General features: G+C 40.8%; 1 protein-coding gene across 8 annotated transcripts in view; it reads left to right on the top strand.

Moving 5' to 3' along the window:
* The window catches only part of SPATS2L (spermatogenesis associated serine rich 2 like), a 177946-nt gene that overhangs the window by 146577 nt on the left and 6970 nt on the right, over window positions 1–24399 (top strand). For all 8 annotated transcript variants that reach the window (XM_033232043.1, XM_033232047.1, XM_033232041.1 and 5 more), the window contains 3 exons: window positions 12489–12547; window positions 20162–20271; window positions 22776–22878. In XM_033232043.1, the coding sequence (XP_033087934.1) occupies window positions 12489–12547; window positions 20162–20271; window positions 22776–22878 (272 nt within the window). The remainder of the gene's footprint in view (window positions 1–12488; window positions 12548–20161; window positions 20272–22775; window positions 22879–24399) is intronic.

Here is a 24399-nt window from a genome sequence, read left to right as displayed (position 1 = left end):
TTCTTTGGCTTCAGCCGGGCAGCAATATTACTTGGTGTTTGTGGGCATACCTGGCATATATCCAACTACTCTGATACCGGTGACATACCCAGATGTGCCAGCCATTGTGTTCTTTAAGCCAAATGAAGCAGGTCTTTTATATATCTTACAGTGCCGTAGTGGTTGAACAAATACTTACTGGCCATTTCATTACTCTGTCTTAATTAGGAGAATCACTGGAATTGTGGCACTATATATACTTTTTAACAGGTGGGCATAGGAAAAATATGTGTTAGGCGAAACAGGTCCTAGAATCACATCTGTGTCACAGAATAGATGCTGTGGCAACAAGCAAATTTGGGTTTTGAGTTCAGTCACATGGAAGATGTTGATACAAGTATGAGGAATGAGTCAAGATTCCATTGTTAAACCAACGCGGCTGAAATATTGATAGTAAACACTCCTGGTGGACGCTGAGAGTATCTGGGGTAGGATAGTGTCGTTGTACGGTAATGAGGTGATGCTTTTCTCTGTGCCGTTCAACACGGCATGTTTATAATAGGGTTACCAGTAGGAACGCTGCCTTTAGGAGCCTTTTCAGCCACTTAGCATTGTTACATAATAATTTTTAAAAGCTTTCAATTCTATTTTTAATTATCAGGAATGTGTTAAACATTTACTAAATTTTGCCAGTTCCTTAGATTAAACGGTTAGTGAAGAAAAAAATCAAGAGTTTGGCCAGCTAGAGCAACATCGGGAGACCTCATCTCTACAAAAAAATTTAAAATTAGCCAGATGTGGTGGTACGGTCCTGTAGTCCCAGCTACTCAGGAGGCTGAGGTGGGAGGATCATTTGAGCCCCCAGTTTGAGGCTGTGTAAGCTGTGATCATGCCATTATACTGCAGGCTGGGCAACAGAGAAAGACCCTGTCTCAAAAACAAACAAATGGCTGGGCACGGTGGCCCACACCTGTAATCCCAGCACTTTGGGAGGCTGAGGTGGGTAGATCACTTGAGGTCAGGAGTTCGAGACACAACATGGCTAAACCCTGTCTCTACTAAATATACAAAAATTAGCCGGATGTGGTGGCACGTGCCTGTAATCTCAGCTACTCAGGAAGCTGAGGCAGGAGAATCACTTGAACTTGGGAGGCAGAGGTCGCAGTGAGCTGAGATCACACCACCGCACTCCAGCCTGGGTGATAGAACAAGACTGTTTAAACAACAAAAACAAAACAACAACAACAACAACAAAAATCATAAGAGTTCAGTGTGGTTTTGGTTTTGTTTTCTAATAAAATCAAGAGTTTCGATTGTGTTTTTTAATGTTTTGTTTTAAAAGACATTTAATAAAAGGGCTGTATCTCTTTCTGCTCCGGAAATGAATACAATCCTTTCAATGATCAAAATCTATACAAACCAGACTTTCTGACTAATCCCTTTCCTGCTCATCAAGTCGTTTTTCTAAGTGTTCACCTGCTTGTGACTTGCACAAAGCCCCACAGAAAGAAAATTAAACAAACTTTTTTCTCCCCACACCCAATATTCAATATTATGCCAGAAGTTAAAGGAACAGAGGGTATGGGGGTGAACATTTACTTGCAAGGGACACCAAGAGACAATAATGGAAGAGGCTAATAAATATATTTATGCCTCAAGAGAGCCATGTGTATGGTTTCTGTTGCTGTCTAGCTGACAAATTGCCCAAAATGACTCCTTTTCCTCACTCTGCACCAGTCCAATAAACCGAAATAAGCTCCAGGATCTATTCTGAAATTGTGAAAAGGGCAAATACCCATATTACATGGAGAAACTCAAGGTTCCCATGACTTTGTGACTAAAGCAAGTCCCTGTGGTGCAGTATATTTCAAATGTTGCCTCGTTTGTGAATATGTGTCTTTCTAAATAGGTGTAGCTCACTCTTTGGAGGTGAACGCTTCTCTTTTCCTATTTTCTTTCCTCCCTGAGGTTTTTCTCTACAATAGATGTTTCCCCAGGGCCTGCCTTTGCAAGGACTGAATGAATCAGTTGACATGAAGGAAGAGCAGGTTGATAAATACGAAAAGTACTGAACTGGCCTTTTCAGTTTAGGTACAGTCCCCAGGAAACCAGCATAAATAGCACCTCGTATTAATAGGCTTCCTGAGCTCCATGTGTGGATTACCTCCATACGTTATGTCAGCCACACACTTGGCACTGGCAGTCAGCTCTGCTGGCACTGCAGCCTTCTTTGCAGAATAAAGGCCTGCAATAAGAGCTGGAAGACAAGAAATTGATTCTAATTTCAGCCTGAAATCGGAGAAGATTTCTGAATCTTTTCAGCAGATGAAAGTTTACCAATCAAACAGCCCAGGAATGTACTTCTGAAAAGGAATTGTTTGTTTTCATCATAAAATAGAAAAATAAAGAGGAAATACGCAAATTGTTCTATCTACATATTCCCATAGGATACATAGGATTCTTTTTTAAAAAATATATGCCATACAGTCTATTTTCACTAGAAAAAAGAAGATGAATTTGTTCTTATATATTAGTATAAATATAAAATACATTATAATACTGAAAAGTGAGTCCTAAATTACAATTTCATACTGCATCTTGGAGCTTATTTCTGTTTTTTGGACTGGTACAGTGAGACTAAGGAGTTATTTTGGGCAGTTCGTCAGCTAAGTCAGCAACAAATCGTATAGAAAGACTGTACGTGAAGCCGATAAAACAGAATTCCTTATATGTATACTACATGCTGCTTCTAGTGACTATAAACTCTTGATTCTTACCAGGCCATATTCTAATAAATGACACATTTTCCAAGGTTTATTAGCCACTTAATTAGGAGGCATGGGATGTAGAGTTAGAATAAGGTTTAAATCTCATCTCTACATATTCTAGCTCTGAACCTGGTTGAGTTTTTTTAACTCCTTCACAGCTATAAAACAGGAGTACTGTTACCACTTTCTAGGGGTTTTGTGAAAATTCATATACAAGTAATGCATTTATCACATCATTCTAGAACATCACTAGCCTGGCCCATAAGAGATGTTCAGTTAAGGTTGATTCTCTTCCAGAGTAGCATTTGGGAAATTTCCTTTCCTCTACACCAAGACACTGGCAATAAGTTATCCCTCCCAACTTTCTGTTTATTTAGCATGCAGTGGATTCCAGCTATGGGATAGGAATGGTTCATCATCACTTCTACGTTTTACTACTTGATGAAGAGAGAAGTAAGACAAAGGGACTCCCAGTTCTGAATGTCACATTTGCCACCAGAACAGCTCCCCTTCCCCTTTCTCATCTTGCCACACCTTCTCTACCTCTCTCTTCCCCTTTCTTCATTCATCCACTTAATAGATAGATGAATGTGTGTCAAGCCACTACTTCTCAAACATTTGAGTGCACAAGGAGCATCAGGGCCCTATTCCCAGATATTCTGATTCCGTGGATGTTGGGTGGCACCCAAGAATCTTCCATTCAGTGAGTGCAGTGAGTACAAATGTAGGTGGTCTGCAGACCACACTTGAAGGAGCACTTCTAAAAAGACTGAGGGATAAAGACAAGTCTTTTTCCTAAAAAAGCCCATGCACTGGTGGCTGCAGATGTAAACAAGCTGAAATGGAGCTAGGGAAAGGGAAAATCAGCTCTGCCTGGCTCGTTAGGATAGGTTCCATTGCAGAGGTGACCTTTGAGCAGGATCTTGAAGGAAGACTAGAAATTTGCCAGATGGAGAAGGAAGAAAGAAGATTCCATGCAGAAGAAGCAACACAAAGAACCAGAGGCATGAAAGAACATAATGTGCTCAGGGAGAAGTACCCTCCCTCCATCAATAATGATGGTCTCAGCTAGGCACAGTGGCTCATACCTGTTATTCCAGCACTTTGGGAGGCTAAGGTGGGAGGATTGCTTGAGGCCAGGAGTTCAAGATCAACCTGGACAACATGGAAAAAACCTGTCTCTACCAAAAAAATACAAAAATTAGCTGGGTGTGGTGGTGTAGATCTGTGGTCCCAGCTACTCAGGAGGCTTAGGTGGAAGGATCGCCTGAGCCCAGGAGGCAGAGATTGCAGTGAGCCAACATCACACCCACACCACTGCACTCCAACCTAGGCAACAGAGGCAGATCCTGTCTCAAAAAAAAAAAAAATTAATAAAAATAATGATGGTGGTCTCACTCCATCAATAAATGAATTTTGAGCACATCCCTCTCGAATCAGAAAGTTCATTTATAAATTATACATGTGTACTACTGTTAATCTGTATACTAAAGATTAGGAAAGCCTACTTAGAATAAAAAGTGAGTACATAAAAATTAATATTGTATTCGTGCTCCACTTTGGAAGCCTGGACTAGAGTAGGGCCTTACCATGGGCAGTAACAGCACCTGCCAATCGCAGAGCCTTCTAGGTCAAAAACAAGAAGAGCCCCTCCTCTCCCCTTTTCACACGAGAGCCTGCCTGGAGGCCAGGAGCAGAGGAGGCTAGGCCTGGCTGCCTTGGGTTGAATGTGGGCTAGCATTTCTGGCACTTCCTGTACCATATCAGTTTCTTCCAGTTTCTGTTCCTGTTATTTATGTTCAGCAACCATGATGACATCTACATAAATGCCCTTCCCCTTGCCCCCACTGTGTTGTTGTTTTTTTTTTTTTTGGAAGGAAATACAACAGTGATCAGAGTGGTTGGCTCTATTTTGTGCTTGAGACAAAGGGGCATTTTGCTTTATTTTGTTTTATTTTGAAATTTGTTTCATTTTATCCTGCTTTCTAATATTTTCCAGTTTTTTAGTAGAGATGGGGTTTCATCATGTTGGCCAGGCTGATCTTGAACTCCTAACCTGAGGTGATCTGCCCGCCTCGGCCTCCCAAAGTGCTGGGATTATAGGCGTGAGCCACTGCGCCCAGCAGATGTAACTTTAAAAGGGGAAGCGGGGGAGTCAGCATTTTTATAGTCAAAGAAACTGAAATACAGTCAAGTTACTTTCCCTGAATAGGGATCTCCATGAAAAAAAAAAAAACTGAACTAATAAGTAATTAGCAAAGATAAAAATTTCTATTGTTCATCAAAGTCATGTATAATTTCTAAACAGAGGAATATAGACTTTTAGTTGAACATTTGATGTTATGGGATTTCCATACTATGGGATTATGCTATTCTGTCATTTTAAAAATTCCAATAAGAAAAAGAAATCCCTGTGTATTTTTTTAAATTAATTATGTCCTTTTTGAAGAACTCCAAAATATTATTAATGTTGAGAATGAGTCTTTATACTAAATCTGTGTGTCTCATTCCAGAAGTGCACCTCAGACAGTACGATGAACAATTTATTAACCATGATTTCAAATCGTTGTATGATTCCAACATAAAATATGCAGACTAAGCAATATTAACACATTGTATTGCCTCTCATAAAAGAAGTAGAAATAAAATGTCAGCCTGATTGGCAATTGGGTGTAGTCATTGATGTTCATTGACAGTCAGATGGATTTTGACTTTGCTTTGTATGTTGAGTGTGGTTCATGCTTGAGGCACCCCCACTGTATTTCCTGGATGGGCATGATTAGTAGGCAGTCTTTCAAAGGGTTGTGTGCTAAACCCCAGTCTACATGCTGTGGACATGTATGTTGGGTTTTATATGTTTACCAAATAACACTGTTAAATCCTAGAAATCTTTAGAAGGACCAATTTGTCACCAGTGGTGCCTTTAAGAAAAAAAAATCTATTATTATTTTCCAATTTTGAAAAGAATTCAGGTTGCTGTAAAACCTAAATGCAAATATATAGAGAATGGAAGGTGACAGACCCAGGAATTCCAGCAGTGTAACAATAAACAACAACAAATAGCCAAGGACTTGATAATGTGCTCAGGGTCAATAATGAGTCAGTGGAAGTGGAGAGGTGCATGGGACAGACAGACATTTCTGGGGTAGACTTCAGAGGATGTAACCATGTGGGAAGTGAAGGAAGAGGAGCCATGGACACTGGGTGAGAGATGACACCAGTAACCAGCATAGAGGGTACAGGAGAGAGGACAGGATGGAGAGCAGAACAGCAAGGAAGAGCCGGTAATTGGCAGTGTGCAAGAGCGTGAGTGCCCTTTGCAGTTAGGGCTGCCAGGCCTCCTGACCCTGGGAATAAAGAACCATACAGTCTTGCTGCATTTGTGACTGTCAAGCCAGGGAAGCATCTTTGTTGACAGCTGCAACAGTTGAGAAATTGGTGAGCTGAAACCCCTGACTAGCTTTGCCCTGGGCCCAAGAATTGCTGGTAATACTTGGGGAGTTGGACTAGAAATGGTACTCATGGGAACAGTACATCATGCCTTAAATGTATAAAGGAAGTTTTCCTGTCTTGCAACTAGTGGGCAAGGGAAGGGGTACAGATGCTCATTTCTAGCTAGTACGGGGCAACTGTAGCTTCCCAGCTCAAGGCCCACGTGGTGGTCAGTGGGCACTACTAGGCTATCAGCCCAGATGATGTCCCTCTCAGGGGATGTTAGAACTGTTGGTCACAGTTCTTATTCCTTTGCATTAAGAAGGAACAGAGCCCACAGTGGAGAGAGATGATTTTCTAGCACTCTTTTCTTTTTAGTGAAAGAAATGGAAATTCTTTATGTAGGGAAGCCTGGCTGTAGGGCTTATCAGTCTTTGGCATGCTTTATGCTATTTGGTAGAGGCCAGGAAGGCTGAAATATTCATTAGCATTCATTAGCATCCTTTCTCCCCAGCAGTTCCCTCCTTTTGGGCCTGCCTCCCTCCCCATGCTCCCATCCTGCAATTGTCAGCTTGGCAGATGATGAGTTAAGGAAGCTCCAACTGAAGTACTTTCCCCACAAGAAGTTTCTGCAGCAAAAGTGTCTGGGATCAGATGGTCCCCAGCAATTCCTCTCACTCTAGTCTCCCTGAGGCAAATGCGTGGAAGATGGAATGTGGCCTGGTTTTAACTCTTTAACATCTAACTCTGGCTGTTGTTACAGATTGAGTTCTTCACCTCCCCTTTGAAATTCTGCTTTCATTCCTCAGTATCTACCAGCAGGTTCTGCTCTACAGCTTATCAACCACATTGATGGTCCTGTGGCTGCCTCTCTATGGTGGCATCTTTATTTTTGAAGAACATTGGGCCCGACATGACTCACCCAAGCTTCCAAATGAATCAGTTTTGTCACTCAATGCCTCCATCTCCAAATTTAAAGAGCCTTTCACAGGGCAGAAAATGATAAATCTATTACTACTAAAGAGGCTTTCTGATTCTTTTCATTATTGTTATTAGTCCTCTATAGAAAAGAATCAAGACAGTGGAAACATTTTTATAAAATGACACTTTATCTCTGTGATTAACTATATAATAAACTGTAAAGTCTTTTACCATGGTAATCTCCTCCTTACACCTTATTGCTTTGATAATAAAAGCTTTTTTATGGCAACAAAATAAAATTTTACTACCCAGGCAGTTTGGCTAAAATGAGAAGATGTGTTTTTAGAAGGAGAAAGGGCATATCTGAAACATGTGAGGTCCTCGTGGATTTTATGGGTGCTCTGTTTATGTAGAACATGTTTGATGTGCCTGGTGCCCTCCAGAGGGCTTTACCCAACCATTTAGAAAACTTTTAGTGGCCAGTGGAAAGCCAATTAAAGGGTTATATATTTCTGTCAAGTACTCAGGATCACTGTTGAAAAGCAAAAACATTCAGAACTTAGCATTTCAGATGATCACTGGTGGGAGAACAAATTTCAGTAATTAAACCATCACAGTTTGCAAACTGTCTGTTTTAACTCAGCCAAACTTTGTGTGTTTGGTGAGTATCATGACCCCTTTACTCATAAGCTTATGTCTCAAATGATTAAATTCTTTCAGTGACGAAAATTATATAAAGTTTTGCATAAATGTGATGTATGTGCAGGCACCACAATGTACTAGTTAGTAAGTTTCATTATTGTTAAGCCACAGAAAAATGAATATGTTGTCTTCCCTTATATTCATCACTACCAAGAAATTTTTGTTGAGCAACCCATAATAGTCTAAGATCATGACATTGAACAGAAGTTTTTAAAAAACTCAGTCAGAGCTCTCTAAGGAAGTGACGATGAAGCAAAGACCTGAAGGAGGATCAGAGCTGATTAAATGAGGAGAAACAAGGTTAAGCAGAAGAATTGTCTTCAAGGCAGAGGGAAGGGTTTGTTTCAAGCCCCTGTGGCAAGGAGAAAGCCAGGGTCACTCCTCCTGGGATGTCAGGAAGCTTAGATGAGATCATTCCAGGAAGGCACTGGCGCTCTACCTAATGTGCCTGGCCTACCATCTGCACTCAGAAAGTGTTCCTTGTGATCAGCTCACATTTTGAGGCAACTGAGGGCTGATATGTGTCTGCAGAGGTGTACCTCGAAAGCAAGTGTGTGACCTTGCAGCTTCCACAGTAGGCATGTGGTTCATGATACGGTCTGTGATTCTTCTGTGACTCATCAACTCCTTAATGTCATTGCTCTCCAAGGAACTCGCTCCTCCCTCCATATCTGGTAACTCTAAACCAGGGCTTTGCCAAGTGCCCTCTGTCCTTACTCAGCCTGCAGAGTTGTCAAGCCACACTTGACTGTCCACACACGTCTATCTCTGTCCTGGTACCTCTAAGAAGATTCCACAGATCATGGAAATGGCACCGATGAAATTACTCCCAAAACTGGATGTGACACACCCAGACACCACAGGCTTTGTGGGCATTTAGAAGGATTTAGGCACGGTCTTTCCTCTTTGACCTTCTTTTAGTCTGGCACTCACTTGATGTGAGGCTGGCTCCTCGCTGTCTGACAGCCTGCCAAAGGACAGGCTGGCTTTACTACTTCCTCCACATCCACTTCCCACCATTATTCTTCCCTTGACAAGCCTACTGCCTGGAAAGCAAAACCTAAGGAACCCTCAAGTCTACACATTGAGATTCTCAAGGGCAGGCTGGGTTTATCTGCCCCGGGCTGGCCCCTGATCGTGGTTTGCATCAGTTCATCAGCTCCAAGCTGGGTCCTGAGTCAGCAGAGATCACTGGCTTACCTTTGTGCCCATGAGTTTTGAAAGCAGCTACCCATAGATAGCAGAGCTTGAATTACTACGATGCTTGAGGACGATCTTCTATGGAAATACCCAGAGGAATGGAAGCCTGGTTTGATGCCAACTTCACAGGCTCTTTCACATCCTCAAGGGTGTGCATTAAGCAGATTAACAATTTATTGTGTAAACCCTCTTGCCTCCTGTTGCTAGCCCAGAAGGCCTGAACTAACCATTGTATATAAATACCCAGCTTTGTTTAATACGCGTTAGACCTGGGGACATGTATTATACCCCAAATGTCCATCTTGTAAATTCTCTGGGCACAAAGTTATGTTAACAAATTTGATCAACAAGAGTGTTATGATGGTCTTGTAGCTGATAAAGAAATTAGCAAAGGCCCTTGCCCACACCATTCTTCCAACCCCACACACAGGTGGGAGGATTCCCAAGCCTCCAGGGCCTCCGCTTTGCCTGCATTCTGCTCCTCTCCCGTCCACTGGGCATCTGAGGACATGCCAGTCTTGTGTCACATGCAGCTATTTCCCTTAGTGTGTGCTAGGCATGCTGTCCAAACCCAGGGACTCTATAAAGCCTTCTAGTTGATTCAGGAAGGGAATCTTAATTTCTTCTTCTTGCCATTGTCATTTTCTTTCCTCTCTATCTGCTTTTCACTATTTCCCCAGTAAGTCCTGGCAGGTCCTCTCACATCCTTCTCAGCTCTCCCACAAAGAATGTCATCGTGCTGACTTTTCTCTGTTCTCTCTTCCCTTTCTGTGAGGGATAAAAATTCAAAACATGTCCTCAAGCAGAGTAGCTTAACCATATATTTGTAGTTTGGGCTTCTGGCTCCGCATCTGTAGATTCTCCCCATATCTCCCCAACAGCATGTCTTGAACAGTCTTTGTTTCTCTAAAGTAAGGTAGAAGTGCCCCTCTCTAAGAAGGTTATAAATAACGAAAACACACACACACAGTTGCCTATGTCATGGCTATGTTTGTGAACTTGGCAGAGAAGCTCATAATTACAGGAGCACAAAGCCTATTGACTCAACCTGTCATTTCATACAATTACTGAATATATGCTGGTTGATTACATAGATAGTCTCTGGAAATGCAAGAACTCATCACATTGGAGACCTCCAGGGAGGGGAACTGAGTACGTTGGGACAGAGATGAGATCAAGAGTTCCTTCTCACCGTACACCTTTCCTATCATGCATTTCCTATATTTGAAACACATGGACATACCTATGTAATGTCAATAGATAACGGACAGGCATCCTGATACATTGGTTACACCAAAGTAACCATATCCAGTGACCATAAGTCATATGTGTCATGGGGCTGGCTGATGCTGTCTACAGTTGAGGAACTAGGCTTAGAGTCCAGTTCTGGAGCACGTGCCGTGCACTGTGCAATTAGTCCTTTCCACTAGGGTTTCCTGGCTGGGAAGAACTGAGTTCCTCAGCACACAGTCCTTTATTCTTCAAGCATTTACGTTGCACAATCTAGTTGAGGAGCCCCCAAACTGCTATAGATATATCCCAGAAGTCACTTCTTACCTTGACAAATAACTGCAAAATTTTTCAGAAGAAATAAGTTTTCAACACACTTTAAATTGCAAAAGTACATCTGATGGAGAAGAAAAAGTCCATGTGATGGAACAATCTGAGAGTAATAAAGATGATAACAGTGTATTGAAGCACATTAAATATGAGTTTATAATTAATATGTATAATTAAAATATACAAACAAGCAAAAAAACTTCTTGATTACGTTTGAAGGATGCTAAGGAACCAACTATCATTTTGAAAAATAAAAGGGGAGAATCAAGCATTCATCCTGCCTTACCTATACAAACTGTACTTCAGGATAACCAAATAATTGATAAAGTTTCTCTTTATGGAAGAGTTCCAGGAAATAAATGAAGAAGGAGTGACAGAACGTGAATATCTCAATTTTGCAAACCGTATAAATCTAGGCAGTGATCAACGGTGGCTGCTAAGATCATAAAAAAGAGAGATGTCTTTCGTATTTCCTATAAATTTGCCATTTTAGATGTAGAAATTTGATGAAACTCAATGTGATTTTTTTTCAGGTGGAGTAGTTCATATCGTATACTTCCATCAGCACACACATAATGACACAATACACTTATCAAGTGTTCCTCCTAAGAAAATAAAACCTGAATCTAATCAAATTTCTACATCTAATAACAAATTTATAGGAAATACAAAAGAACAGGCTAAATAACACCATGGAGGTGTAATCAGCAAAATTCAGACTTTGCACAACTCTTCAGGACAAACAACCTAAGTTCTTCAACAAATAAATTGCAAAGGGGATGAGAAAACAGATGAGAGGGAACCTCTGGATTAAAACAGATTTAAGAGTCAGTCAACCAATTGGAATGAACAGGGCTTGTTTAGATCCTAGTTTTAACACACTGTTTAAAAAGAAAAAAAGATTTATGGGACAGTTGGGGAAATTTGAATACTAGGTAGATATCTGAAAACATTAAATTATTGTGAATGTTTTATAGGTGTTATAGTAAATGATTGTGGTCCCCAAAAGTCCTTATATTTTAAAGATATATATTTAAATATTTATGACTAAACTAAAAATATAAAGAGAATCTGACATCTGTGCTCACCCACCATGGGGGTTTTCCCCAGGCTTTTCACCCTGCACAGCTCCCTGCCTTTTTGCTGAAACCTCTCTTCACTCCTTCCTACATAAAAATCTGTAAAAGGACATATAAGGAATTTGTCATGATGCATTACTTCTGGGAGGGGAGCTAGAGAACTGGGAGTTGGGATGGGATAGGAGAGAAGCAAACTTTGGGACAGATCATTGTTAGCTTTATGCAGATAATAACTTTTCAAACAACTAACCAAAAAATAAATGAAATATAAGAAAAAGTTCATTAGAACCTTGAGATGCTTACTCGGGAGAATGAGAAAAGCAGAGACTCATGTTGTGCATGTGGATGGATTGGCCCAGATCATATTTCGCAAAGTATGGTCCCAGGACCATCTGCAGCAGAACTGGGCCCATCTCCTTCCCTCCCAGCCAGACTCTCTCAGGGTGGAGCACAGAGACACTGGGAACTACGGTTCTTAAGGACCTAAGTGCCAGCTTTTCAAATTCTTATTATATTGTTTTGGAACTTTGGAATGCATAGGACAAAAATATTCCCAAATTTAAATTCAAAGCAGCACAATTCTGAAAGTCTAAAAGACTTTTTTTTAGGTTTGTTGACAATGATTTAATCAGCAGATGTCACTATGTAATCCTTGGGAACATCCCTTCCATGTTGCCTCGTTTTTTGGAGAGGCAGAGTGTACTGCTGGCATTGTAACATAGAAATATTTATGGGAATTTTGTATTTTGTTTAATGAAAATAATTTTTCTTTTACTTTCAGTGCTTACTAAAAGTTTATCTTTGATTAAGCATTCTTTGCTTTGTTTTTGTTTTTGTTTTTCCCCAGCATCATTGACAAAGAAGTTTCATTAATGGCAGAAATGGATAAAGTTAAAGAAGAAGCCAGTAAGTAGACAACACATGGTTATTTGATTAGGAGCTTCCCAATCAGAAGCAATCCATAGGTCAGACTGACAATGACACCAGATTCTGAGCAGGGTCCTAAAATTTATACTGAAATTTTGGCTTATGAACTCTGTAACCTTAGGCATGTCACTTAGCCCCTGGAAGCCTCATTTACATCATCTGGCAAAAGGATATAGTTGTTTTTTTTTTTTTTTTTTTTTTTGAGACGGAGTCTCGCTGTGTCGCCCAGGCTGGAGTGCAGTGGCGCCATCTCGGCTCACTGCAAGCTCCGCCTCCCGGGTTCCCGCCATTCTCCCGCCTCAGCCTCCGAGTAGCTGGGACTACAGGCGCCCGCCACCTCGCCCGGCTAGTTTTTTGTATTTTTAGTAGAGACGGGGTTTCACCGTGTTAGCCAGGATGGTCTCGATCTCCTGACCTCGTGATCCGCCCGCCTCGGCCTCCCAAAGTGCTGGGATTACAGGCTTGAGCCACCGCGCCCGGCAGGATATAGTTGTTAACACTCACCTCATACAGGTGAGTGCATGGCAGGATAGACACACAGTACATAATAGGTGTCAGTTGAGTTTTCTAAAGTCCAAAGGGATGTTTGTGCGCATAAAGAACTTATAGTTAATTGGATTTAAAATGACATTGAATTTAGTGTTAGATTTTAAGACAATTTTAACTCTTTATAACTTATAAATCTCATCATCATTTTTACTAGTTCTTTTTTAGGTTCAATTAAGTTTATCATATTAAATTTTCCTAGAAAAGTAGTCCCATTTGAAACTTAATTACTTAAATTCCCCTCAACATTTTAAATTACATATATAAATTTCATATATCTGATTTGTCTTAAGCACTTCAGACGTCAGACAAGGCAAACTCACAAACCTAACAAGCAAAGTGTTCCTAAGCTTTTAAGCAACTCTTATAAGATTAATAATTCAAAATTAAAGATACACTAAACAGAGTTGTCTTAAAATACTCCAGTTCTGTTCATGAACTTCGTCAAATACACTGACACCTGCCAACTTAAAACTGCAAAAGAAAATTCCATATTTTAAATTGAAAATCACAAATCACATTGCTTAATGTACCAAATTCTCTGTTTAAATAATGAACATGCTCAAATTATCTTGATCATTGCAAAATTTAATCCTAAATTTAACATAAAATATTAATGTTCTGGATTTGACTTGTTTTATTTTCTTTATGCTGATTTCTAAACTTTTCCACTGTGGTAAAGTCACTTGAATAGTAGAGAAGAATTACCGTCTTAAATAGACTGAGGCTCACAAGTTGGAAATTTCAACAAAGACAAGATTACTCAGTCAGATTCAACATCAAACCACAAGTGAATGTGCAAGGCCCTCTCTTATTATTGAATTTAGTTTGCTGTGTTAATGGGGCCCCTAAGACCATATTTTTCAGCTGGGATTTAGTTTTACAATTCTTGTCTCCTGGGCATTTTAAATTCCTCATCTTTACCCAAAGATGAATTGGATAAATGGCAGTCTGTGCCCCTAACCAGATTTCAGTGAAGTCCCTTTACCTTTGATGTGATGTCTTTCTTTTGCCAGAATGAAAGATCAGACTAGATTCTTCATTCTTTTCTATTTTTCTTGTCTGGACCTAAGCCATAATTCAAGTGTCACTTTATGGAAAATAGCTATCGTTATTTTTGTTACACAGTTTTCTAAATTATTTTGGTATTCATTTCAGACCTCCTTTAGTCAGGCATCTAAGTAATTGTAAGCAACATTTTAGAATTGTGAAACACAGCAAGCTTTGTTAAATGAAACTAATGTGATCCAGGGTAAAGCTATGGACTATTTAGGTAGTTAAACAATCTCTTTGATTGTGAAATTAGTTTATTCTTATGAAATTTGTTGATATCTTCAGTAAAAGTAGATAATATACACTACTTGGGATTTTCCCTACTTCTCAAGTATAGCTTACTTTGGTTGCATATCCTAATGATAAAAATGCTAACAACCAACACAGACACAAATGATCTTCTTGAACCAAAATAGAAAGTCACTAGCACATCATCACTTTTCTTAGAGGTCAACAAAAGACCTCGGGTTTCATATACTCATTTTTCCTTCTTGAATATGATAGTGTTTGATGCCAAGACCTGTGGAATTTGGAGCATCTCTGGAGAGCATTCATTTTAAAAAACTTATTCAATCAGTAAATACATGGGCTTCCTTGTGTCCAGGATAAACAGCAAACAGACAAATGTAGAGCCTGCACTCACCAAGCTTTCAGGCTAGCTGAAACTGCTAGATTGGCTGACAGGGTTCACATAACTTCAGTAATTGGCACAGCAGGTCCTGGTTTTTGAACTACCCTTAGCCCAGGGGAAGCCCATTTGTATGCCTTTGAGGCAGGCAGAACTGAGTTCAAGTCCAGCCTCCATCTCTAACTGGCTATGTGTCCCTGAACCATGTTGTTGACTTCTCAAAGTCTAATATTCCTTAGGCCCTGGCAATGGCTCACACATATAACCCCAGACCCTTTGGAAGACCAAGGCAGGAGGATTGCTTGAGGCCAAGAGTTTGAGATTAGCCTGGGCAACATAGTAAGAACCCATCTCTAAAAAAATAAATTAGCCACGTGTGGTGGCATGTGCCCATAGTTCTAGCTATTTTAGAGGGTGAGAGGGGAGAATCACTTGAGCTCAGGAGTTTAAGCTGCAGCAAGCCAGGATCATGCCATTACACTCCAGCCTGGGTAACAGAGAGAGACCCTGTATTAAAAATAATAATAATAATAACAATAGTAATAATAATATCCATCTCAAGTAGTTATTGTAAAGATAAAATGAAAAAATACATGTCAGGCACTTAGCACAGGGCCTGACACAATATGTGTGCAAAAAGGGAAGAGCTCTTATTAGTAAATTACCCCAACCCCCCATATTACAATAAAAAAATGGAGGTCAGGGGTTCTATTGCATCTCTCAAATGACAAGCCTATATCCACATTATGTCTTCTCCACAGATAGAAGGAACCATGGAATTTCTCCCCACTAACTACAGAACTGTCTTTACAACCACCGTCTTTAACTTGGTTCTCTGTGGTCTCAAGAGTATTTTTCACACTTTACATTTCCTGTAGAGGTTATAAACTATATTTTCTCAATTATAACAGAAGCTCCTAAATCTCTCATGGCACCTAACCCAGTGCTGAGAATACTGCAGGTACTTCGTAAATACTTGTTAAATGAGTTATTGTAAATAAATCAGTATCTATAGAGTGTAGGAACCGATATTAGTGAACAGTCATGTAATTGCAAAAAAGAGGAAGTATATTCTAGATGAAGAGATCTCACTTTATCAATAATATTCAGAGTTAGCATTTTGAGTATACTATACTAAACACCTCACATATGTTATTCCATGTATTTCCACAATAACCCTACAATATGTGATCAATTCCTACACAGATTTTACAATACAAGAAACCAAGTGTGTTGTAGTGCTAGGGTCTCAAACTTCATGTTTATACACAGGTAAGCACAGGTGTCAATTTCACTAGAGATATGGCAAGAAAACATTACTTTGTAAATTTGTAGTAACACAAACAAATTATGAAGTAGAATGCAAAATTCACGAGAATTTTTAAGGAATAAAAAGTATTTCAAAAAATACTTTGTGCTTGAAGAGCCACTTCTCTGGCTCCTGGCCCCCACGTTGGGATTTTGAGCATATTTGCTGCTTAGGGTTATTGTTTTGAGAAGCCTTAAGATTTTCTTTTCTTTTTTTTTTTGAGATGGAGTCTGTCGCCCAGGCTGGAGTACAGTGGCGCGATCTCGGCTCACTGCAAGCTCTGCCTCCTGGGTTCATGCCATTCCCCTGCCTCAGCCTCCAGAGTAGCTGGGACTACAGGCACCTGCCATCACGCCCGGCTAATTTTTTTTTTTTTTTTTTTTTTTGTATTTTTAGTAGAGACAGGGTTTCACCATGTTAGCCAGTATGATCTCGATCTCCTGACCTCGTGATCCGCCTGCCTTGGCCTCCCAAAGTGCTGGGATTACAGGCATGAGCCACCACGCCCGGCCAGCCTTAAGATTTTCTATGGTTCAGATAATATGATCAAGTTTCCAATGTGTTTCAAAAACTTGAAGGCGTTTATAAATCCTATTGAGAAAGTGGATTCAGCATACCAGATACTGTTTATACATACATAATACTAATTAAGTCTTGAATGCAGTGAAAACCTAAGCTGTACAGAATTGTCTCCCTCTACAGATTTCTGAAAGGATGGTGCTTCCAAAACATACTTACTATTCTATTGTAAATTACAGGATCAATGAAGCTTAAGATCTGATCTGTTTTTGTTTCTTGTTTGTGTGATTGATGTTTTTGAGGTGAAAATGTTCACCCCCTCCAGCCAAAGAATATTGGCTTTAGATCTCAAGTTTTAAGGCTTTGTTCATAATGAAAGACTTTGAAATGTTAATGAGACTATATGTAAAACGCATTTCAACACTTGCTGATGCAAAGTATTCGTTTCCATGCACATTTGCATGAGTGTAAACTCAGATTTTATTGATGATCTTGCACCTGCATTCCTATTTTAGGGCCCATTTATATCTATGTCTACAAAATCTTTTGTTTGGTATGAATGCCTAAGTTCTACTTAATCAAAAAGAACAATGACCCCTAATTGTCACCAGTGTCACAACTGATCATGAAGAAAAGTCAGATCTGTTGGACAGTGTCATCACTGAGGGTCTAATGACCCCTTTACTAGCTGCTTTTCAAGTCTGGGCCTTCAGATTTTTATTGCTATTATTATTATTATTATTTTGATGAGATGGGATCTTGCTTTGTTGCCCAGGCAAGTCTTAAACTCCTAAGTCAAGCAATCCTGCCTCAGCCTCCCAAAGTGCTACATAACAGGTGTGAGCCACTGCGCCTGGCACGTAATTAATTTTTTAATTTTAGTTTGCAAGAAGAACTTGCAACAGAGAGAGACCCTGTATTAAAAATAATAACAACAACAACAACAGTAATAATAATATCCATCTCAAGTAGTTATTGTAAAGATAAAATGAAAAAATACATGTCAGGCACTTAGCACAGGGCCTGACACCATATGTGTGCAAAAAGGGAAGAGCTCTTATTACCTCATTTCATCTTCCTACTTGAATTGTTTTTTCATGCTGCAGATGTTAGTCCCATCCATATATTGAATTATAATGGCACACAAATAACATAACCAATCAAAGGTATGGATCCTAAACAGTCTTAAGTGACCCCTGTGGAAAAGGAACTTCCATCCTTCTTTAGATATTCCCTTTAAGTAATAGATTCATTCATTCATTGAATTCTTCACTCAGCAAGCATATTGCATACGTCTTATGTACCAAGCAGGCACTAGGTGCCATAGACACAAAGAACTACATAGTGCAGTTCACACCGTAGTCCCAAGAGTGATTGGAGATGCTCGCAGGAAACAGATGGGTAACATTAATTTGCCAATGGGGCAGGGAGAAACTGTGGCACACTGGGCACCCAACTCCATCTAAAGAGGGCAGTGGCTTCTTGGCTTCAGCCACTTGTCACCATATAGTAATGTTGACCAACTATGGCCAGAAATTCCAGTACTTTAAGAGATGCCAGAGAGCCAGCTTTCAAATGGAATCTTCTGATTTTTAAATGTGGGCAATTAATTTGTAAATGTAATGTGTGGACCAAACAAGACATATGTACTTACTCTGGCTGAAAATGATAGTGAGCCACCTTTTTGTGACCTTTGGTCCAACTGGGTGTCCTGAAACATCATTTAGCAATGTGTTGTCTACATTGAGATGAAACTTCCTTTCACTCTCATCATCCAGACAAGTTTTTCACTAGCTCCTCTGTATTCAGAAAGACTATTAGGCACAGATCTGTCTGCCCAGCCACATGGTATTGTAAATGGGGGCCAGGAGGAGCCCCAGTTAAATAATCAAAGCATGATTAGCAGAGTTTGGCAGATGATAAAGCTGTATGAGTTATAGACCAATTATTAACATCTCAATATTGATATCAGCATAAAAAGATAATCTCTTGGGGCCGGGCACAGTGGCTCACGCCTGTAATCCCAGCACTTTGGGAGGCCAAGGCAGGCAGATCATGAGGTCAGGAGATTGAGACCATCCTGGCTAACACGGTGAAACTCCATCTCTACTAAAAATACAAAAAATTAGCCAGGCATGGTGGCGGGCCCCTGTAGTCCCAGCTACTCAGGAGGCTGAGGCAAGAGAATGGCATGAACCTGGGAGGCAGAGCTTGCAGTGAACTGAGACCACGCCACTGCACTCCAGCCTAGACAACATAGCGAGACTCCATCTCAAAAAAAACAAAAAAGGAAGAAATGCCTTTCAGTCTGTCTAAAGAATGGTTTCTGATTTGCAGGGAATCTTAACTCTTGATGGATTCTGTACTTCTTTTTGGGCTTTTGCAGTAACTACTTTTTGACATTTTGTATAATAAGAACTGTTAAAATCAGAAATCTTATTGTTTGGCCCTGCATGTGTGCTGTGAATCTGGTCTAATAAAGCAATTGATCCTTGTTCAGCCAAGCATAGAATGTGATTCCGACATGCATGTCATCTTAGATGAACACGTTTTTTCTTATAACTCAAAATGCTTGTCCCGAAGAAATGAAGGCAATTCATATGAGTCAAATTAGAGAGCCACAAGTCTATCTATCGAAAGATCCAACTTCATATTTAAATCTCATCCTGTGTGTTTGTATTGATTGCTTCTGAGCACCATAATCTTTTGGGAAACACGGGTATACACACACAGACACAAACTAACTGATAGGCTACTACATCTATTTGAACCTTTAGTTCATCTGAAGATGGGGGAAAATGTTGGAGCCAGAGTACTCCCCAGTGTCTTCTCTATGTGTGCAGATGCTAAAAAATTCACACGAATCTAGTTCTAGCTGGCCTAACTCACTCTCGAAATTTTTCCATTGGGGACACTTATAGAAAGACCTAAGACACTCTGGGGTAGAACTTCTGTTTCTTTCCTGAATGGAAACATATCTGCAGAGTATCAAAAGCAGAGATATTTTTGGCTCACAAAAAAACTAATAAAGTTAGAGTTTTATGTCAGATTCCAATAACATAACTAGTCACCCTAAGTGAGTATGTGTTAAAGTTCAAGAGGGCTGCTGCTGTTAAAGTTTAATAGTGCAGCACATATAGAATGATTTCTGCTTAGTGAACTTCCTGTCTTTGCAGTATCACTCGGAGAGGATTTTAATAAGTGTTGTTTTTCAGAGATCGTTGTTCAGAGTAACAAACTTCAAAAGTCTAAATTCCGTAAGTGAGGTCATACACCAGTGGAGAAAATGTAGAGTGGGAATGTACAGTGAATCAGAAGGGACTGTATTTGGCTTGGGGATTGGTGGAGGAGGACAGGAGGAACTGGGTTGTTGGTAATAGGCACAGAGGGTGAACCCGCCTCCGTGACCAACTCAGAAAACACGGTCATGGTCCAACAAAGCAATCAGTCTGTGGAGCGAGAACTGATTCCAAGAAATTAGGTTATTTAATATGTTTCAATCTCTGGCCCTAATGTATGACTCCTCCTTATTTGGCAGTGGAAATCCTGACTGCTCGTCAGAAGAAAGCAGAAGAACTAAAGAGACTCACTGACCTCGCCAGTCAAATGGCAGAGATGCAGCTGGCTGAACTCAGGGCAGAAATTAAGGTCAGTTCTAAAATATCACAGCCTGAACCCTGAGCCAGAGAGCTGATCCCCATTATGTTTGTTTTGCATCCACAGAGTTCTGCTCTCTGAGGATCTAACATCTACACCCAGCTCTTTTCCACAGGGTGGAAATAGAGAACACAGAAGGGGGACGACCCACATAATCACTGTGTTTAAGTGTAATGTGCTTTGAAGAAATGTGTAAATCCAAAGGAGAGGTACAAGCTATTTTGTCAGTCAGTAGAGACCGACCCAAATAAAGTAACTTGACCATGAATTATAGCTGGGATGGGGGATATTATTTTCACACATTATGATTTATAGGTATGCATATAAACACATCCACAGATGTATACACACACACGAAGCGTGAACGTAGTGTAACTGTGAAGATTAGAAAGCATGCGGACTGTGGGGATTTCTTTCCTAATATTCTTTTCTAGTTTAGTTGCATTTGTATTAAGAATACTATCCATAAATACATATTTATTAGATTCCTTCATTGACAAGCAACAGAAACTGACCCTGGCTAACCTCAAGGACAAGTAGAATTTGAAAGGATGTGAGTATAGCTCACCAAAGCAGAGCACTATCTGAAAGCTCAGGTCAACAATTAGGTAGGAACTGGGGTGGTTCTGGTAAAATAAATAATCACTAGACACGCTGTCATGGGACCATCAGCCCTGTACCACCCCACTTGGCTCGGATCCCTAAGAGAGAAGCTCTGATTGGCCTCTACTTGGGTCACGTCCATCATTTGGCCACGAGAGGGTGTGACATCTTGATCGCCAGACCCACAGACTATGGATCTTTGAAACTGCATCAGGGTACAGTTACCAGAAGGGGAAATGGTTACCAGGAGGGCAAGTGTAAGTGTTTACAACAAAATAGGAAGAAATTTTAAAATTCCCCTTATCCTCTTTTTCACCCAGTATACTACACACACACACACATACATACACACACACACACACAACACACACACACACACGCATGCCTTCCAGCTTCATACCCACTTCCAGGAAACTAGAGTGGTTGCAAGACACAGCTGCTGCTAGCTTTGAAAGTAAAATTGCAAACTGGGGCATAAAACTGCTTGGTGATGATAGACAGTGGCAGGTGACTTTTCAACTCTCTCCCTCCTGGTTGGGCATGAAAGCAGGCCCCATGGGAAAGAGGACCTCACCCGAGGGTGCTGAGGGTGTCAGTGGCCTTTCCACCTTCTCTGTTCTGGCCTGTGTGGCCTCTCACCCAGCCAATTGCAGTGGCCTCCTCACTAGTCTCTCTGCCTACACTGTCTCCCTCCAACCTTGTAGTCCACTAAGACCAGACTTAAACTCCCAAAGCAGTTATTTCCTTACCCTCAGAAAGAAATTCACAAGTGGACTTCAGTATATATTCTGACTTCCATCTCTCTCTACAAAAATACCAGCTTGTTAGAACATCAAGTAAGAAATATAAAATTGCCAGCTTCCTGGTCTATTGAAATCAACTCGTCTTCCGAGTTTCATTTCTGCCTATCAAAATGCCACCCATCATAAAATGGTTAGTAGCACAGGCTTTGGAGTGAAGCAGTCCAGCTGCAAAATTTTCCATTTCTGTGACCTGGGATAAGTTATGTGTTCTCTTAGATTCTTAGAACCTCAATTCCCCCATCTGTACAACAGAGGTAATAATAGTACTGACTTCATAATACTGTGATCAGATGAAACGAGATTATCTGGTAAGAATTTGGCCAGTGCCTGGTAAGTGTTCAATGATTTTTTCAGTGTTCCCTCTTACATAACTCTTTCCCCATAGACCTCAGTAGGAAGTAATTTCTTCCTCTTTTATATTCCTAAAGCACCAACCACATTCCACCTTGTACTGTAGTTAATGGTATCTGTTTTCTTTGCCATTGCTAAACTCCCTGGTAAACTCAGGAAGAGACTGAGTCAGTTATTTCTGTATTTCTCACCGTTGTCTTCTACACATAGATCTTAATTTTAAATGAATTGAAAAATAATCTTTCTCACTTCTTTTCACACCACTTGAAATTCTGCCATTTAAAATAATATCTTCCAGACTCTAAAGGCTTTGTGGACTTCCCAGTTCCCTATTAAAATAGGGATGGGGGTCTAGGAAGGAGGACATGTTTTCTCTTGATGGTTAATACCTTAGCAGGCACTTGGCCAAACTCAGAAGACCCTGCCAGAACGCAATTCAGAAAATTACTAGGAGGGCGAGGGGTGCTAAAAGCTTAAATAGATGAGTCAGACACACATTCCATGTAGGCCCAAACGAGAAACACAGCCGCCTCACATATTCCCCAGGCAGGAAGATGATCATTCCCTAGCCAGGTCAGGACTAAGACTGAGCATGGAGCCTCCCAGCAACAGGGCTGGAAAGATCCCCACCAGGTCAGCACTGCCGTGGACACCGGAAGAGCAGAGTGAATGCATCCACAGGGTGCCTCGGTCATTTCTGTAATCATGGGGCTCCTGCTTTCCATCTCTTTCCTCCAGCACTTTGTCAGCGAGCGTAAATATGATGAAGAGCTCGGGAAAGCTGCCCGGTTCTCCTGTGACATCGAACAGCTGAAGGCCCAAATCATGCTCTGCGGAGAAAGTGAGTTTTGCATACTTGCTAAATAATTCTGTGTGAGTAACCTTGGTGCTATCTGGAGTTGCTATTGGAAATGTCAGGTGTGCAGTCCCCCCAGGGTACTAACATGAGGTCTAAAGAGATTTAATGATCTAAGCTCATGACACAAGTCACCAGAAATGTCGAGATTTGAACGTAGAGTCTTCAAATGCCACTGCCCATCAGTAACTCCCCAGGATTTATTAAGTGGAACAGAACAGGTCAACTAGTTTATACCTTTTGCAAACTTTTATGAAGCACTTCCAGTTAAACTGCTTCTCTGATTTCAGACAGCCCTAGTTCCACAGAAACTCGTTAGGCAGAGCGTGAGTCTTCCTAACATGTCAGGGAACAATCAGTTATTGTTGTGCAGGGCCCAGCTGTTGCACGGGCCCCTCAGCAGTGCCCTGAGCCTCAGCCCTTGGTTCTCTGTGCTGAGTGAGGCTACAGATAATGAAAGACTTCACTCAGCCACTAGCTTTAGTCTTGTTCCCTATTAAGCCTTAATTAGAGCAGCTAATGTGCAACAAAATTGGCTGCTATATTTTTCCCCCACACCAGCCCACCCACAAGGGGAGGTGGGAATGAGCACTGAAGCGGCTTTAAGGATGGCCGCAAGGAGGAGAGGACTAGTGAATGATGCAGAAACCCACAGCCTCGCAGTCAGCTGAAAAATTAAGATTTGGCTGCACTGCCTATTATGATATAATTAACTATACTATACTACACTGCATACATATATAGTAATACAATTTGCTTTTATCACTTCACAATCTATGGTAGACATTTTTTCATATCAATATATTTAACCAGTCATTTATCTAAGTATAATTGATGTCACCAGTCTTCTGGTTGCTGCATTTAGATTGCTTCCAGTTTTTCACCATTAAAATAACACTGCTGATCACCTGAGGCCAGGAGTTCGAGGCCAGCCTGGCCAATGTGGTAAAACCCCTGTCTCTACTAAAAATACAAAAATTAGCTGGGCATGGTGGCAGGCACCTGTAAACCCAGCTACTAGGGAGGCTGAGGCAGGAGAATTGCTTGAGCCAGGACCCAGGGGGCAGAGATTGCAGCGAGTGGAGATCATACCACTGCACTCCAACCTGGGCAACAGAGCAAGACTCCATCTTAAATAATTAATTAATTAATTAATTAATTAACACTGCTGCGAGCATCCTTGTCCACACATCCTTGCCAATTATTTGATTTTCTGACTGCATTTTTAAAAATTATTCCCCCCCCGTACTCTTCCTTATGAAAGAATCTACCTATTTGCCATTCTCCATCCCCAGCTTTTGCCCCACCCTCCTTTCCACTTCAGCCCTCAATGAGCAAGACAGTGATGCTGAGTGACGCCCTGTCACCGATCTCAGAGGTGATGGAGAGGTGCCCCTTCACCTCCTTTCCTCCTGAGCATTTCAAGTGCCATCTAGTGGGAGAAATGGTCCCTTACCAAATTCCAGGTGTCCATTCTGAAAGACGCCATAATCATCCAAAGGCCCT

The sequence above is a fragment of the Trachypithecus francoisi genome, unplaced genomic scaffold, assembly GCF_009764315.1.
Source record: "Trachypithecus francoisi isolate TF-2019V2 unplaced genomic scaffold, Tfra_2.0 Lachesis_group13, whole genome shotgun sequence".
NCBI lineage: Eukaryota > Metazoa > Chordata > Mammalia > Primates > Cercopithecidae > Trachypithecus > Trachypithecus francoisi.
The sequence above is the reverse complement of the archived record's forward strand: the minus strand, read 5'-3'. Positions and strand labels throughout refer to the sequence as shown.